General features: G+C 56.3%; 2 protein-coding genes across 2 annotated transcripts; one reads left to right on the top strand and one right to left on the bottom strand.

Annotated features, from left to right (window-relative positions):
* Nucleotides 1-1674: 1674 nt before the first annotated feature.
* LOC130605662 (cytochrome P450 1A5-like) lies at nucleotides 1675-5369 on the bottom strand. The gene is made up of 7 exons (XM_057421351.1): nucleotides 5259-5369; nucleotides 4127-4993; nucleotides 3584-3710; nucleotides 2966-3055; nucleotides 2754-2877; nucleotides 2304-2390; nucleotides 1675-2098 (listed from the first exon to the last, which is right to left on the bottom strand). The coding sequence occupies exons 2-7, from the start codon at nucleotides 4970-4972 to the stop codon at nucleotides 1792-1794; spliced, it is 1581 nt and encodes a 526-aa protein (XP_057277334.1). The 5' UTR covers nucleotides 4973-4993; nucleotides 5259-5369; the 3' UTR covers nucleotides 1675-1791.
* A 4929-nt stretch (nucleotides 5370-10298) lies between these two features.
* LOC130605673 (cytochrome P450 1A4-like) lies at nucleotides 10299-14053 on the top strand. The gene is made up of 6 exons (XM_057421361.1): nucleotides 10299-11165; nucleotides 11332-11458; nucleotides 11712-11801; nucleotides 11890-12013; nucleotides 12508-12594; nucleotides 13562-14053. Exons 1-6 carry the CDS (start codon nucleotides 10332-10334, stop codon nucleotides 13866-13868), a joined length of 1569 nt encoding a protein of 522 aa, XP_057277344.1. The 5' UTR covers nucleotides 10299-10331; the 3' UTR covers nucleotides 13869-14053.
* The last annotated feature ends 1316 nt before the right edge of the window (nucleotides 14054-15369 follow it).

Here is a 15369-nt window from a genome sequence, read left to right as displayed (position 1 = left end):
TTCTGAATCACCAGGTTAGGGTCTGAGAGACCCAGATCCACGTCCAGGGTGATCCCAACCATTCCCCTGAGGTAGGTGAATGCCAGCTTTGGGGTGTCTCTTGTGGAAAGGTATTCGTGACTCTCTTGCCTGGACCTGTGGCCCTTATCAGAGGCAGTGGAGATGTTATTTGCCTGATGGATGTCATAGGTTGTCCTAAACCATCCTTCTCCTTTTCCTCCAAGACCTGGGGCTCAAGCCACACTTTGGACCTCCTGGTCCCTCGCTTTTCCTGCAGTATTGGGGTTATGCCATTAAGTGATGAATCCAAAGCCAGTGTGACACAGAGTGAAGCTTCTCGGGCTGGTTCAATGCGTTCAGGTAGGTCTGAGGCTGTATCTGCTCAGGGTTGCATCACACACCGGTGACCAGGCAAGGCCTGGACACACAAAGACAGAGTTACTCCTTTTCTCTCAGGCTTGTTTAGCGGGTCTGAACACCTCCCTGCTCGCACTGGAATCTCCCTCACCTCTTGGGCAATCGGCTTCCCCATTTTCGTCCCCAACACGCTCTTCCCTTTCTGTCTGTTCTTGGAAGGTTTTGTGCAATGTATGGTGAGTGACTGGCAGTTGGGGCTGGCAGGAACTCCTGTTGGTCAGGGTTTGGGGCTCTGCAGAGCAGATACCACCCATGGGAATGGTGTCAAGAGCAGTGCGTGTTGCACTGGATGGTTTGACTTGTTCCTGCAGCGCTGCTTGCGTGCAAGTAGAAGCAAAGGAGGCATCTGGCTCTACTGGCATGGGCTGACTGGCAGCCAATGTAAACTCTTGGGTTGGAGTTGGAGGAAGTCCTGTTCTCCTCTGCCCCGCTGTGATAACATCCCTTGCTCTGCTCCAGAACACCGACAGCTTGACTTGCTCAATAGCAATGGCTAAAGGTGTCCTTCCTCCCGTCCTGCAGGGCCAGCAGTGACTGTGGTCAATGAAGCCTCAATGCACTGGTCCCTGCAGAGAGGCTTTGCCCCAGCCCAGTTTGTTTGGAGGATCCCTCTCATTCTGCTGAAGAAAGGAAACTGCAGAGCCCTGGGTGCAAGGCTGATTGCTCCTCAAAGAGCTCCTCTATGGCATAGATCAACCTTTCCTGGAATGGGGTCCTAGAGACATGGCAGGTCAGCTAGGCAATGAAAACCAGTGGAGAAGCAAGGGAACAGGCTGTGCTCGGAGGACCTGGAAACGTGCTTGTATTTTTCCAGGGGGTTTCATTTTCCCTGCAGACACATCTACAGTGAAGGTGAAAATGAGCCCAGAAATAGTGGTACTGGACCTCAATAATAGTTGATAGTCAATAATAGTTAATCCTAATAATAATGATAGTTGGCTGGACCTCAGTAACGACACCCTCCTCTCCACCCAAACTTTGGGCATCAGTTCATCCAAGATCTTAAACACTGATGGAGGCCATGGGATTATGGCATGGGTTGGGTGTCCTTCAGCTACCAAAGGATACAGCCCAGTGGTATTCAGATAGTTTGGTTTGGGGTACATTCCCTTTCCTTCTAGCAAAAGACCATTCTCACACCCCATAAATGTGCTTTTGCGGTACCAGGACTAGATGTGATGGTATATCCAACACTAGAAATGCTGGAAAAATGAAGAAGCAAGAAATGCTACAAAGTGAACAAGACAAGGCAAGGAGTTCCGACAGCTTCAGTTTATTTCATCATCCCATATAGCTGTACCAGACCCCGTTTTGCTCCAAGGACACGCAGGTCTTTGCCCTCCCGGTGATGTCCAGGCAATGGATAAGCTCTGCTCAATTCATGCTCTTCATAGGGAAGCGCTGCTTCACCTGGAAGTGCTCACACCGGTGGTGCTTCACGGTCAACCCATAGAGTGGTGTCATGTCCACCTGCTTGCCCTCCCGCACACTGAACTCCAGCTGCTGCAGCAAGGTGGTCAGGAAGAGGAAGACCTCCCACCTAGCGATGGTCTCCCCGGCGCAATTCCTCTTCCCCAGGCCGAAAATCAGCACCTTCATCCCTTCCACCTTATTCACTTCGGTGCCATCAGCACTGAGGAAACGCTCTGGCTTGAAGGTCCGTGGATCCTTCCAAAGCTTCCTGGAAGGGAATACATCAGGTGGTGAGATGCTGAATCCTGGCCATGAGTGTGGAAGGTGGGACCTGCCAGTAAGTATACCCCTATGTTTAGCAGATGCCTCTCCCTTTTAAAGCAGGTTGACCCCACCTCCACCCAGGAAGATAACAGTGCAGGAAGGGTCCTGTTTGTCACTGTTGGAGGCTTTCTGCCTCAGGAGGTACTTACTCATCATGGTTTACTTGCCACTGGTTGATGAACACGCAGCGGTCCTTTGGGATGTAGTAACCATTCAGCACCGTGTCCCTGGTCGTGCTGGAGAGAGAAAAGACTCCCAGAGTTTGGGAAGTGGAAAGGTCCTTCTGCATCCTCAGGAGACTATTAATGTGCTCCTGGTGCTGGTGAAGTAAGGATGAAGCCCAAAGGGATGGCTTCATGAGGGACATTCGCATTGTCCGTGAGCAGGATTGGACAACCCCTACCTAAGCTGGGTGGTGTACCTGCAGTGAAGTCAGCAGAATGGCTCTTTGGGAGCTCCTACATGGAGCTGTGAGCTCCCCATGGCCACGAGCATCCTACCGGTCAATAATGATCTCCCTGCCTCTCATTGCACCACTGACGAGATGCTTTGAGCCCGCCTTGTCCCTCCACCTCCTTTGCAGCCCCAGAAGCCCTTACCTGTGCGGGATGGTGAAGGGCATGAAGGAGGAGTGCCTGAACACCTCCAGGATAAAGGCTTCTGTGTAGGGCAGCGCGCCCCGGTCCGACAGCCTCGGTCTGCGCTCCCGGCCGATGGTCTGGTCTGTGGGAGGTTGAGAGAAGGGAGCAGGTTGGGGTCAGCCTAGGACAGGGAGGTTTTGGCTCCAGGGGAAGCAGGTTCCTGGACTCACCCAGCTCTTCCTGGATCCTCTTCTGGATGTGGGGGTACACCACGAGGTACATGAGGCTCCAGGACAGGGCAGTGGTCACAGTGTCAAAGCCTGTTCAAAGAGGAAAGCGTATGGATGAAGTCTGCACAACACGCAGGGCACCTGCCCTGCTCCCTAACCCTGCCATGGAGCAGTCTGGGGTGGCTAAGGAGGCATACAGTGAGACTCAGGTTCTATCCTGTCAGAGAAAGCCTTGCCTGCACAGTCTGCTCTCATTCATCCTGATTCACCCCTGCGTTCTGTCGGGTTTGCAGGAATTCTCTGGAATCAGGGGAGTTTCCCCAAGTAGCTCAAAGATGAATCAGTGAACAGACATCTCCCTCAACCAGGAGAAGCCACCCTGGCTTGTGAGGCTTGGCTGAGCCTTTCTCTTTTCCCTAAAGCCTCTTCCCAGAGCTGGTGCTCCATGCTGCTTCCCAGGGGTGTCCCTAAAGGATCAAGGAAGACCAGTGAGCTGCAGAGTGAGTGCTTAGACCCAAACTGGCTGCCTGGTGTTGGACAAAGCTGGGTCAGACAGGGCTATAACACGAGGAGCCTGAGGAAACCTGCAGTAGTGAAGGAGCCAGTGGGGAAAGGTACCTGCTCCAAAGAGGTCATTCACAAGGTTGACAATCTTCTTCTCAGGGACCTGCCCCGCAAGGTTTGTCACCGCTTTTTTCTCCAGGCACTCCTCAATGAGGGAGTCAGTGATGTCTCGGATGTAGTCCTGAGAGGAAGAGAAGACAAGCCATGGCAGCAGAACCAGCGAGGAATGGGTGTTACTGAGCAAGCACCCCGTGCTGGAGGAGCCGAGGGCTGTATGAGCTCTGGAAAACATCACCTTTCAGCCCCCACGCTCCCTACTGCTTTTGCAACCTATGAAACCAAGGAGATGGCTCTCCAGGGCACAGATCAGATGGTCAGCCTACAAACCAACTCTACCACACACGGCTGTGGAGGAGGAGGACTGCAGTGCTAGACTGCACGTGGAGAGACTGCAGGTGGACTTGACCATGCAGCAGTAACTGCAAGAAGGTAGATGTCCACTGATGCTTGGCTGCAAGGAAGCCAACAACGCGCTACCAGAGAGGGGCAGAGAGAGTGGATGCACGTGGTGCAGGTGAGGGTCCTGCAAGCTCTTACCTTGTCGTAGGTCTGGTAGTGCTCTTTGACAAACTTCTGCATGAAACGGAGGAAGGACTTGTTGAAATCTATGAATAAGCGCATGGAGCGGCTGGGAAGATACCGGAGCAGGGGGATGAAGTCTGCAGGGTTGCCAGAAGCAGCCACAGCAGCAAACCGGTCACTGGTGTTCACTATATTGAGCAGCTCCTGGTCGTTGTGGTCGTGGCGCTTGCCAAAGCACATGGCGCAGATGACGTTGGCCACGGACACCACCAGGTACCGGTAGGGGTCGAAGCTCTTCTCCTCCTCCATGAGCTGCAGGAACTTGGTGACCAGGTACTCGGCCTCCTTGGACACGTGCTCCTCCAGGAGGCAGCAGGATGAGACTCTGGGGCTGGGGGTGATGGAGAAGGTCTTGAGGGCGTTCTGGGCCAGCTTCCTGCGGGCTTTCCACACCTCCTCGGAGTCAGAGCTGAAGGTCATGCTCTGCCCGTCCGCAACGTAGCGGAAGCTGTGGAGGTCGGGGCGGCCCAAGAAGTCTTCTGCTTGCTTCACCAGGGCTTGCTTGATGGTGTCCAGCCCGCTCAGCACCAGCACGGGCCGGGTGCCGATCCTCACCTCCATCACGTCCCCGTAGCGCCGGCTCAGCCGGGTCAGCGCCAAGTGCGGGTCCTTCCTGAGCTCCAGCACGTTGCCGAGGATGGGGAAGCCCCTGGGGCCGGGGGGGCTCTTCAGCCCCTTGGGCACGCGCTGCTGGAGGGACTGGATGAGCAGGAACACCAGGCAGAACACGGCACCAGCCAGGAGGAGCTCAGTGGCCGAGACAACGCCTTGGCTTCCCACCAGAGACATCGCTGCCTTCATTGCCTCTTGCCTGCAGGAACTCTAAAGGAGTGAAGTGTTGTAAAGAGCCACGATCAGCGAGAGGTTGAGTCCTGCAGATGCTGAGAAAGGGCATCAAGTGGCCCCAAACAGTTCAGGGTGATGGAGCTGGATTTAGGGGTTTTCAAGGGGTAAAAACTGGAGACCTCTAAAGACTCCAAACCCATTGCTTAAGGGAGACCTCAGCACCCCAGAGCCTGTAATGGCACTCCTTTCCCTGCAGAAGATGGGCACTCAAAGCCACACACATGCACACATTGTCTCTTACCTGCAGGTCCTTGTGATAGACAAGGCTGGTTTTGCTTCCTGTAGCTCCCAGCAAAGAGAGACAGAGGGTATCTGCTTGTCCGGGGGAGCAGAGGAGATCCTCTCCTGCTGCCTGGACCTTCTCCTGCTATCTGGAATGCCATGGCTTTATATGCGCTCCTTTAACTTCTTATCTCTGTGGGGTTACCGATGAATAGCTACCCATTAACGAACTGGAACAAGCCCATCTGGGGCCAGCCCAAGAACCAGGGAAGACCCTTCCTCAGCTCCACTGGGGTTTGGGGGATGAATGATGACTTTTCCTCCTGCCCAGGGCACGTGTCTGCCCTGGAGCTCAGAATGAGAGGCAGAAGTGGGGTTCCTGAGGACAGGGAGGCAGAAAGGGGGGGGCCCTAAGCCCTGCCCTGGGGATGATGAAGGATCCTCTCCCACTATCACTGCCTAGAGGGATGTGCGTGCCAAAGCCCTTTCCCAGGCTGACCAGGCTGGTCCCAGCACACAGAGAGCGCTGTCAGCTCCGTGGCCACTCTGGGGATGCTGGGAACAGTGAGGGGATGTGTTTGCAGCAGGGCAGCCGCAGCCGCAGCCCTCTGCATCCCTGGGGTACCAGCAGGTGGTCGCGGCGCCCTGGCACCGGTGGTGGCAGGACCTGGTGGCCGGCGGCAGAGCCAGGCTCAGGTTAACCATTGCCCAGGTTCGCGTGAGAAGGCGGCTGGCTCGCTTCCCCCGGCTCCTCCGTGGCAAACAGCGGAGGAGTGGCGGGGCAGAGGGGAGGAGGTGAGCCCCACAGATAGGAGAGGTGGATGGGGCAGCGCGGGGCAAGGCTGGGGCAGCTCATCCTTCCCCAAACCCAGCCGGAGAGCTGGGAGCCGCTGGGGCTGCTGCTGGAGCTGGGGAGGAATGCAGGGCTTTGGGAAGCGCAGCCGGGATGAGCAGGAATGAGCTGAGCTTTGGGGTTCAGCTCATCCAGTTTCATTCCATCTTGGGATGTGGGAATTTGGCGCAGGTAAAAGCTGAGCTAATATTTAATAAAGGCTTTCAACATCTGCTCTAATCAGGCTCATTAACAGCAGTGACGCCGTTCATTAGTGTTTGGCAAGAACAGTTACAAAACCCTGGCTGCTAAGATCCACTCTGCTCAGTGCCAGGCACCTCGCACCAGCGTGTGTGTGCGTGCAAGGACATACACGGGAGCAAGAGGATCCTGGTGTACACCCTGTGTGCATGCGTGGCAGAGCAGGGGCTGTGTGTGAACACGGGCAAATCCACCCATGCAAGAGCATCAACAAGCTGCGTGCTTGTACGTGGGCTATGTGCGTGTGTATGGTGTCTGCGTGCATGTCTAGTGTGACCGTGTGCATGGATAGAGTGCTTGTGTGCATGGATAGCATGTCTGTGTGCATGTATAATGTGCCCGTGTGCATGTATAGCATGTCTAGTGTGTCCGTGTACATGGATAGGGTGTCCATGTGTATGCCTAGTGTGTCTGTGTGTATGTATAGAGTGCTTGTGTGCATGTATAATGTGTCTGTGTGCATGTATAGCATGTCTGCCTGTCTGCATGTCTACTGTCTGTGTGCATGTATAGGGTGTTTGCATGTCTAGTATGTCTGTGTGTATGACTAGTGTGTCTGTGTGCATGTATAGAGTGCTTGTATGCATGTCTAGTGTGTCTGTGTGCATGTATAGGTTGTCCACGCGCATGTACAGTGTCTGTGTGCATGTATAGTGTATCTGTGTGCATGGATAGGGTGTCTGTGTGTCTAGTGTGTCTGTGTGCATGTACAGAGTGCTTGTGTGCATGTATATGTGTCAGTGTGCATGTATAGGGCATCTGTGTGCATGTATAGAGTGTCTGTGTGCATGTATAGAGTGCTGTGTGCATGTATATGTGTCAGTGTGCATGTATAGGGCATCTGTGTGTCATGTGTGTCTGTGTGCATGTATAGAGTGCTTGTGTGCATGTATATGTGTCAGTGTGCATGTATAGGGCATCTGTGTGCATGTATAGAGTGTCTGTGTGCATGTATAGAGTGCTTGTGTGCATGTATATGTGTCAGTGTGCATGTATAGGGCATCTGTGTGCATGTATAGGGTGTCTGTGCATGTATAGAGTGTTGGTGTATATGTATAATGTGACTGTGTTCATGTATAGGGCATCTGTGTGCACGTATAGGTGTCTGTGTGCATGTATAGGTTGTTCGCATGCATGTATAGTCTGTGTGCATAAGGGAGTGTTAAAATGTGCATGAGTGCACTGGTGTAAATGCCCCATGCACATGGCATGTACACATGGTGCTGTATGTGCTGTGTGTATGTGTAGTCTGCACCTATAGATGTGTAGGGTGAATGCACACACAGCCGGAGGTACGTGGCTTCACTGGGAGCTGCAGGTGTGGGTGCCGCAGTGAGGGCACGGGGACATCTGTGCCTGGGGTTTATGGACACAGCCACGTGTCCTGCCCGGTCCATGCGTCCCAAGCAGACCTCCAGAGACATGGGTAAAGACAGTGCAGTGTGTCCCTTGGGGAGGGACAGCTCTGCCTGGGACACGTCAGAGTGGGCTGGGGCACCGCTCAGTGTCCCCTGGACCCCAAAGGGGACATTTGTGGTGGCACGACTGAGACCCTCAGCTTTGCACAGTGGGAAACTGCCTTCTCGAGGGATGTCCCTGTGCCATCAAGGGGGACAGAAGTGGCGCAGGGGGCTGCCGCCATCAGCATGGGGATGGCAGAGGGGATACAGCCCAGTGTGCCCAGTGCCCCCAGTTCTGGGGACCCCCCACCCCAGCCAGCCGGGGGGGGGCTGATCTCGAGCTGCTCCGGCGCCGCTTTGACCCCGGGCCAGGCTCCTGGACGTGAGGCCACCGCCCTGGTCCTTTAAAAGCCATTTCCCCCCCCACCCGCCCATAGCGTGACTGCGAGTGACCCTCCCGGGTCAGTCCGGAGCCCCTTCGCACGCGATGTCCCCAGTGCCACCCCCCGGACCCCCCCCTTCCCTCCGGCGGGGCGGGACCCCACGGCCCCTCTCCCATCCCACTGTGGCTGGGCTGGGGATAGGGGGGATGAGGGTGGAAGCGGTGAGATTCGGGCTACGTCTGGTCCCGCTTGTCCTCCTTGAAGGACACGTCTTGACCTGTCGCCCGACAGGGACTGGGGATGGGGGCGGGACCCGCTGTGGTCCCCGAGCATCCCCCCGACGTGATCCCCCTGCCCCATCCCGGCTGCCCTGTGCCCCGGGCACAGGTGACAGAGGGCACGGCCGCTTCGCACGCGAACTTGGACAATCTTTAACTGGGCCGGGGCAGGGAGGGCCGTGACCCCCGGGGCTGCCCCACCGCCCCCCTTGCCCTGCAGCACCACGGCTGTGGGCCAATAGAGCGGCCCCGCACCGGCGAGGGGAGCCGGTGATGCCCCGTACCCCGGGCTCTTCCCCCTCTGCTCCCACGGGGAGCACCGTCGGAGGCACCGGCAGCCCCCGCCGACGTGGAGGACAGCTAAAGCACTGCGGGGGGGGGGGGGGAGCGTGGTCCGCGCTCATCCCTGCGTGTTCCCGGGGCTCCTTTGGGATGGCACCGGGGGGGATCCCCTGCTCCTGCCCCGCACTGCGGACACCGGCTGCGCTTTCCCACGCTCCCGGCTCCGGATACCGGAGACATCCCGGGGCTGCGGGCACCGGCGGCGAGGAGGGGGAACGGAGCCGAGGCTGCGGGAAAGGGGAAAGCGGGGCTCGGTGGACCCGGGGCGCTGCCCGGGGTTGAGGGAGGGGGGAACCGGGGCTCGGAACCGGCGCCTTTAAGATCCTGCCGGTAGCGTGACTGGAGTGACCGGGGCGGCGCGGGTTGCCCAAACATCCCGCCCGCTTCGCACGCGATGCCCGCCCCGGTCTGGAACCCACGGGCGGCACCGGCACCCCCCCCTGTCCCGACGGGTCCCCCCCTTCCTCCTCCTGCAGCCCTGCAGCCTCCCCACGGTGACAGGCAGGGAACGGGGCTCCCGCACCCCAACCCGTGTGTGAGCGGGTGCGGGGCTTGCGGGATCTCCGCCGGGGTGGGGGGGGGGTCCGGGTTAGGTGTTTGGAGTTGGGACGCACGTCAGCTTTGATTAGGCTTTGGCCACGTGACGGGAGGTGTCCGGGCCAATCAGGGCAAGCGGCGATGCATATAAAGCAGGAGCGAAGAGGAGTTGGGGGGTACCTGCCGGGCGGATCGGGCCCCAAAGCGCTCCACAGGTGAGTACCCCCGAGATGAACGGGTGCGGGGGGCGCTTCCAGGGCACCCCCGAGGGATGGGCAGCCGGGGGTGCTCTGCTTTGGGTATCCCCACACTCTGGCTCCCCAGGTCTTCTGTGGCATCCTTCCTGCAGCTGCTGGAGGGTGATTCCTTGGGGGTTCTGAGGGTAATCCTTGCCCCAAAATCCCTCTCACCATGGGGCAGCCACGATCTGCAGCCATGGGCTGGGGTCCCAGCAGCCCCCACGTTCCTCACCCTGTGGGACCTTGGTGTCCCTTAGGGTCTGTACCAGCCTGCCCAACCCAAGGGGAGGGGGGATTTCAGTTCCAACCTCTTCCTACCCCTGGCTCGGCATTTCCTGAGGGATTTCTGATGGAGGAGGGAGCTGGGTGCGCACAGCCTCCAGCCCCACTCTGCAGCCATGGCTGGCTCTCATGGCCATCCACATTTGAGGGAGATTCATGGCAATGCTGTGTTTAGGTGGCGAGCAGAGGCTTGGAATGAGCAACCAGGAGGATTCAGCTTTCCCACACTCAAGTATGGGAAAGCACTCAAGTGTTCTGGAACAGGCTCGGCAGTAGAAAGGAGGTGCTGTAGTTGAGAGAGCACCTTTCCTTCCCTTCACACACAGTAAAAGCTGTGGGACCCATTCCTTCCACTCCTGGCTAGCAAAATACGGCTTCTAAGTGCAAGCAGCTTCCTAAAGTGCACAAAACTGATGCAGCTCTGGATCAGAAGTTAAACCAGACTTAAGTGCTGCGTAGGTGCCTCAGACTGGAGGTTCTCCGTAGTCTTCCTAATGCCTCTTTGATTCATTACCAAGGTTCCTGCACACTGGCAGCGATGTCTCTGGTGGGAAGCCAAGGCGTTGTCTCGGCCACCGAGCTCCTCCTGGCTGGTGCCGTGTTCTGCCTGGTGTTCCTGCTCATCCAGTCCCTCCAGCAGCGCGTGCCCAAGGGGCTGAAGAGCCCCCCCGGCCCCAGGGGCTTCCCCATCCTCGGCAACGTGCTGGAGCTCAGGAAGGACCCGCACTTGGCGCTGACCCGGCTGAGCCGGCGCTACGGGGACGTGATGGAGGTGAGGATCGGCACCCGGCCCGTGCTGGTGCTGAGCGGGCTGGACACCATCAAGCAAGCCCTGGTGAAGCAAGCAGAAGACTTCCTGGGCCGCCCCGACCTCCACAGCTTCCGCTACATTGCGGACGGGCAGAGCATGACCTTCAGCCCTGACGCCGGGGAGGTGTGGAGAGCCCTCAGGAAGCTGGCCCAGAACGCCCTCAAGACCTTCTCTGCCACCCCCAGCCCCACGGCCTCGTCCATCTGCCTCCTGGAGGAGCACGTGTCCAAGGAGGCCGAGTACCTGGTCACCAAGTTCCTGCAGCTCATGGAGGAGGAGAAGAGCTTCGACCCCTACCGGTACCTGGTGGTGTCCGTGGCCAACGTCATCTGCGCCATGTGCTTTGGCAAGCGCCACGACCACAACGACCAGGAGCTGCTCAATATAGTGAACCTCAACAATGAGTTTGGAGATGTGGCTGCTTCTGGCAACCCTGCAGACTTCATCCCCCTGCTCCGGTATCTTCCCAGCCACAGCATGAAGCTCTTCAAGGACATCAACAGGCATTTCAACTCCTTTGTGCATAAGCTTGTCCAGGAGCATTACACCAGCTTTGATAAGGTAAGAGCTCGGATACTCTGGGATGCAGGTAGAGGTGCCTACAAACGTCAGAGCTCCTTGGGGCTCTCCTATCTGAGTTAATCCCCCAGGGCCTGGCCCTTGCTGGGGGGGGTTTCCCCCAGCCCTCGGTGTCCATGGTGTCCCTGACTCAGCTTCTCTCCCCCAGGAGCACATTCGGGACATCACGGACTCACTGATTGAGCACTGCCAGGAGAACAGTGTAGGGGAGCATGCCCACGTCCCGCTCTCCAATAAGAAGATCATTGGCATCGTCTATGACCTCTTTGGGGCAGGTGAGAACATCTCGGAGGGTAAAGCCTTGCCGCTGGGATGCTGGGTGTGGGAGCTGGAGCTCTTGGGATGAGACCTTGGCCGTGCTTGGGTATTTGGAGCTGTTCCTGGGCTTTCATGTGCCCCTTGAACAGTGACCAGAGCAGATGCTGCTGGGGAACCTGCTCCAAGGCAAACATCTGGAGCGCTGGGATCTGTAAATACCCACTACTTGCCCTCTTTTGGTAGCTCAATGACTTCTCCATGTCCATCCAGGCTTTGACACTGTGACAACTGCCTTATCCTGGAGCCTCATGTATGTCGCCTTGTACCCCCGCATCCAGAAGAGGATCCAGGAAGAGCTGGGTGAGTCCAGGAACCTGCTTCCCCTGGAGCCAAAACCTCCCTGTCCAAGGCTGACCCCAACCTGCTCCCTTCTCTCAACCTCCCACAGACCAGACCATCGGCCGGGAGCGCAGACCGAGGCTGTCGGACCGGGGTGCGCTGCCCTACACAGAAGCCTTTATCCTGGAGGTGTTCAGGCACTCCTCCTTTGTGCCCTTCACCCTCCCGCACAGGTAAGGGCTGCAGTGCCTGGCATCCTATTTGGGGTTTTCTGTGGAGCGGTTTTCTGGGAGGTGCTCTTGAGGCAGATGATTGCCTGGGAATCCATCCCTGCTATGAGGAAATATTCCAGCGCAGATTGAATGACTCCTGTCAAAGCTCTCCATGGCTTTCACACCTGGTAGTGCCGGTGCCTGGGGCTGCATCCACCACAAAGCCCTTTGGAGGGATGTCAAACACCCCTGGGTTTGTATTTCCCCCAGCCTCCCCATTGGGAGAAACCCCATCAGAACTCATCCAGCTTCCCAAAACTGGCATCCTTCTGCTCAAGGAAAAGTGTTAACCTATTTAGTCTCCCAGATGCAATGTGGGGTATTTCCTCATCAGTTATAAGAGTACAAACAGGGCATAGAGACTGAAACCCTTGAACCTGTCAAGCTTTGTTTCACCTTGAAGCTGCAGGTCTCCTCTTAACTTCTCTTTCCCCTCTGCCCTGTATCTCTTTCAGTACAACAAGAGCAACAACGTTGAATGGCTACTACATCCCCAAGGATACCTGTGTGTTTGTCAACCAGTGGCAAGTGAACCACGACGAGTGAGTATTCCAAGGCAGGAAAAGGCAGATTGGGTCAAAAACTCCTGGGCATGGAGCTGCCGTGGGGTGACTTGGTCACTGGCTCAGCAACTCCCCATCACATGGTGATGTCCTCAGTGCACCGGACATCCCGTTTACGTGCAAGGGCTGGCAGCTTGGGCTGCTGAATAATCAGGAATCAGTAGATCCTCCTGCCAAGCAGCCCTTGTGATCCGGGGCTATGGCTTTGGATGTGCTCAGTGGGAACGTCCCGGTTCCCTCTTCCAGAGAGAAACATGTCCTGACGTGACTCCCGTTAAACTCCATCAGCTCCTGTTGTTAGTTCTGGTAATCAGCTTGGGTGGATGAAAGGGGTCTGGACAGCAAAGCCCCATGCTACCCTTCTGCTGCTCTCCAGTAGAGACCCTCCTGGGCAGGGGAGCAAGCCTTGACACAAAAGATAGTTCCCGGATCAGAAGCTTGTACCCAAGTATCCCAGCAGCAGAAACATCACAGTATTCCTCCTGAGCACTGCAATGGGAGCACTGTCTTTGGGGACAGTGAGGATTCCCTGTGTCCAAGCAGAAAGTCTCAGCTAAGAACTGGAAAATCCCACCTAGCACCTACCAGGAGCCAGGCTGGGATGGGTTGGGAAGGCTTCAAGGTCAGAAAACTCTCAGGTCTCCATCCTTGCTTTTTGTAAGAGCTGCTGACCGATTTCCATGCTCCCCTTTTGGCTGAGGCTGCAGGATGCCCAGCTATTGCACGCTGAATTAAATCCACCTCCGGGATCTGCACAGGCAAACACAGGCTGAGTTTGGAATAGAGATTTCAATAGCCTGAGCTGATGGGCTCTGTCATCTCGTTGGCATTTCAGACCAGGGACAGAGGTTGCCAAAGGGGTTTTGGGTGGCGAAGTGCGGAAGCACTGCGGTGCGTCTCTCCGGGTGAATCCAGCTCCCTCAGCTGGGTCTCCTTTCTGCCGCAGGAAGCTTTGGAAGGAGCCCTCAGCCTTCAAGCCTGAGCGGTTCCTCAACGCCGCAGGGACGGAGCTCAACAGGACGGAGGGTGACAAAGTGATGACTTTCGGCTTGGGCAAGCGGCGCTGCCTCGGCGAGTCCATCGGCCGCTGGGAAGTCTTCCTCTTCTTGGCCACGCTGCTGCAGCAGCTGGAGTTCAGCCTGCAGCCCGGCGCGGGGGTGGACATCACCCCTCAGTACGGGCTGACAATGAAGTACAAGAAGTGCAGCTGCTTCCAGATCAGGCAGCGCTTCCCCACGAAGAGCTCTGCATGAGCCGCGGGAGGAAGCATCGCGCCGCACGAGAGCCGGCCCTGGGAGCTGCACGCTCAGCCTGCTTTTGCTAATGCTCTCTAGAAGCTAGCACAGCTCCTCACTGTGTTGCTTCACTGGGGGCTTGTTCATCTCATGTAAATGATGGTGGGGAGGGATAAAGCCTGCTTTGTCAGGCTCCCCACGCCCCCCCCCCCCCCAGGCAGGTTCCATTGCTGTTGCCTTCATAAAAGCTCACCATGGGGAGATCTGTGGGGATCACAGCCCTGGGGTGGGGAGGGAGGGAGGGAGGGAGGGAGGAGGATGCTTTGGGCTGGGAGAGGCAGTGTGGGGTAGCGGTAGGGGTGTTCTCACCCTGCCTCCTGCAACACTCCCTTCATCCACCAAATAGGAATCAAGCTGTGGGATCCTCCCTGGGAAACCTGGCTTTTCCCACAGGGAGAAGCCTCTCAAGCTCTGGCAGAGCTCTTTGGCTCCAGCTGCCTTCTGAAGGGGTCTTGGGCTGATGCAGGGGCCAGACCTGCACCAGCACCCACCTGCCCTCAGTGTAAATGCATTAAATGAACCCCCAAGTGTTTTACCCATCCTCGGAGACAGCCTGAGAGGTGAATGAATGTATATCCATCAGCAGTGCTGTTCACACACTGAGATGTTGGCTAAATTCCTCCCAGGAAATCTCCTGGAAAATATCCAAGGTCTGACAGTAAGGGGCAAGAAGCAATAAGAGGCACATTCTGGCTTCCAGAGAATGTATTTGCTGCTTTTAATCAACTAATAGTTTGTGGGTCCTTTAGCAAGCAATAGAGTCCCATATTCAGCCTAGTAAAGGTTTGAGGGCTGCAGGAGATGGTGAATTCCCATGGCAAATTGAGCACTGGTTCCTGCTGCTTCCTACCTGTGTGGAACACATCCATACCCTGGGATATGAACTGCAGTGATTCTAACCCAATAAATACTTATACTGAAGTGCTGAAAGTTTCTTGTTTGGTTCTTTCTGGTCTTATTCCTCTGAGAAAAGATTTTTTGAGGAAAAGCCCAAGATGATCTCTCCGTCATCCTTAAAAACTGACTTGGATGTGTTGGATCAGCGTTTTCCTGCAGGGACATGAGCTGGATGTTCCTTTACCATCGGGGCTGTGACACCAGTGCTATTAGGGGGAGCATTTAGTCCTCACAGGAGCTGGCTCTGGTCCTCTCCCTGTGTGTATAGAGAAGCTAAAACCTTAACAGAGAGGTGATGCTGAGCTTTGATGGGTTCAGGATTTCACCCAAAATCAAGCATGGCCCTTTTATTCCTCCAAATAAATGAATCAGGAGCTTGCAAACAGCATTTCAGGACCCTCAGGGAAGCGATCCACAGAGGGATGCTTCAGACCATCGCCTGCTCTGTGATTCCCCAGCTCAGAGCATGGTTATTTCTGAAGGCTTTTCATAGCACCCCTTGAAAAAGGTGATAAACACTAAATTGCCATGTAATTAATAGGGGAATATATGGAAAACTGGG

This window comes from Pezoporus wallicus, unplaced genomic scaffold (genome assembly GCF_028554395.1).
Source record: "Pezoporus wallicus isolate ANWC-B61680 ecotype Strahan unplaced genomic scaffold, APGP_CSIRO_Pwel_v1 contig_7731, whole genome shotgun sequence".
Lineage (NCBI taxonomy): Eukaryota > Metazoa > Chordata > Aves > Psittaciformes > Psittacidae > Pezoporus > Pezoporus wallicus.
The sequence above is the reverse complement of the archived record's forward strand: the minus strand, read 5'-3'. Positions and strand labels throughout refer to the sequence as shown.

Excerpts from the sequence above, each read along its gene's own strand:
- LOC130605662 (XM_057421351.1), bottom strand. The coding sequence starts at position 4,972 with ATGAAGGCAGCGATGTCTCTGGTGGGAAGCCAAGGCGTTGTCTCGGCC. Across the intron at positions 3,056-3,583 it reads GAATGACCTCTTTGGAGCAG|GCTTTGACACTGTGACCACT; the intron begins GTACCTTTCCCC and ends CTCTTTGAACAG. Across the intron at positions 2,391-2,753 it reads CCCTTCACCATCCCGCACAG|CACGACCAGGGACACGGTGC; the intron begins GTAAGGGCTTCT and ends TTCTCTCTCCAG.
- LOC130605673 (XM_057421361.1), top strand. The coding sequence starts at position 10,332 with ATGTCTCTGGTGGGAAGCCAAGGCGTTGTCTCGGCCACCGAGCTCCTC. Across the intron at positions 11,802-11,889 it reads GAGGATCCAGGAAGAGCTGG|ACCAGACCATCGGCCGGGAG; the intron begins GTGAGTCCAGGA and ends AACCTCCCACAG. Across the intron at positions 12,595-13,561 it reads TGGCAAGTGAACCACGACGA|GAAGCTTTGGAAGGAGCCCT; the intron begins GTGAGTATTCCA and ends TTTCTGCCGCAG.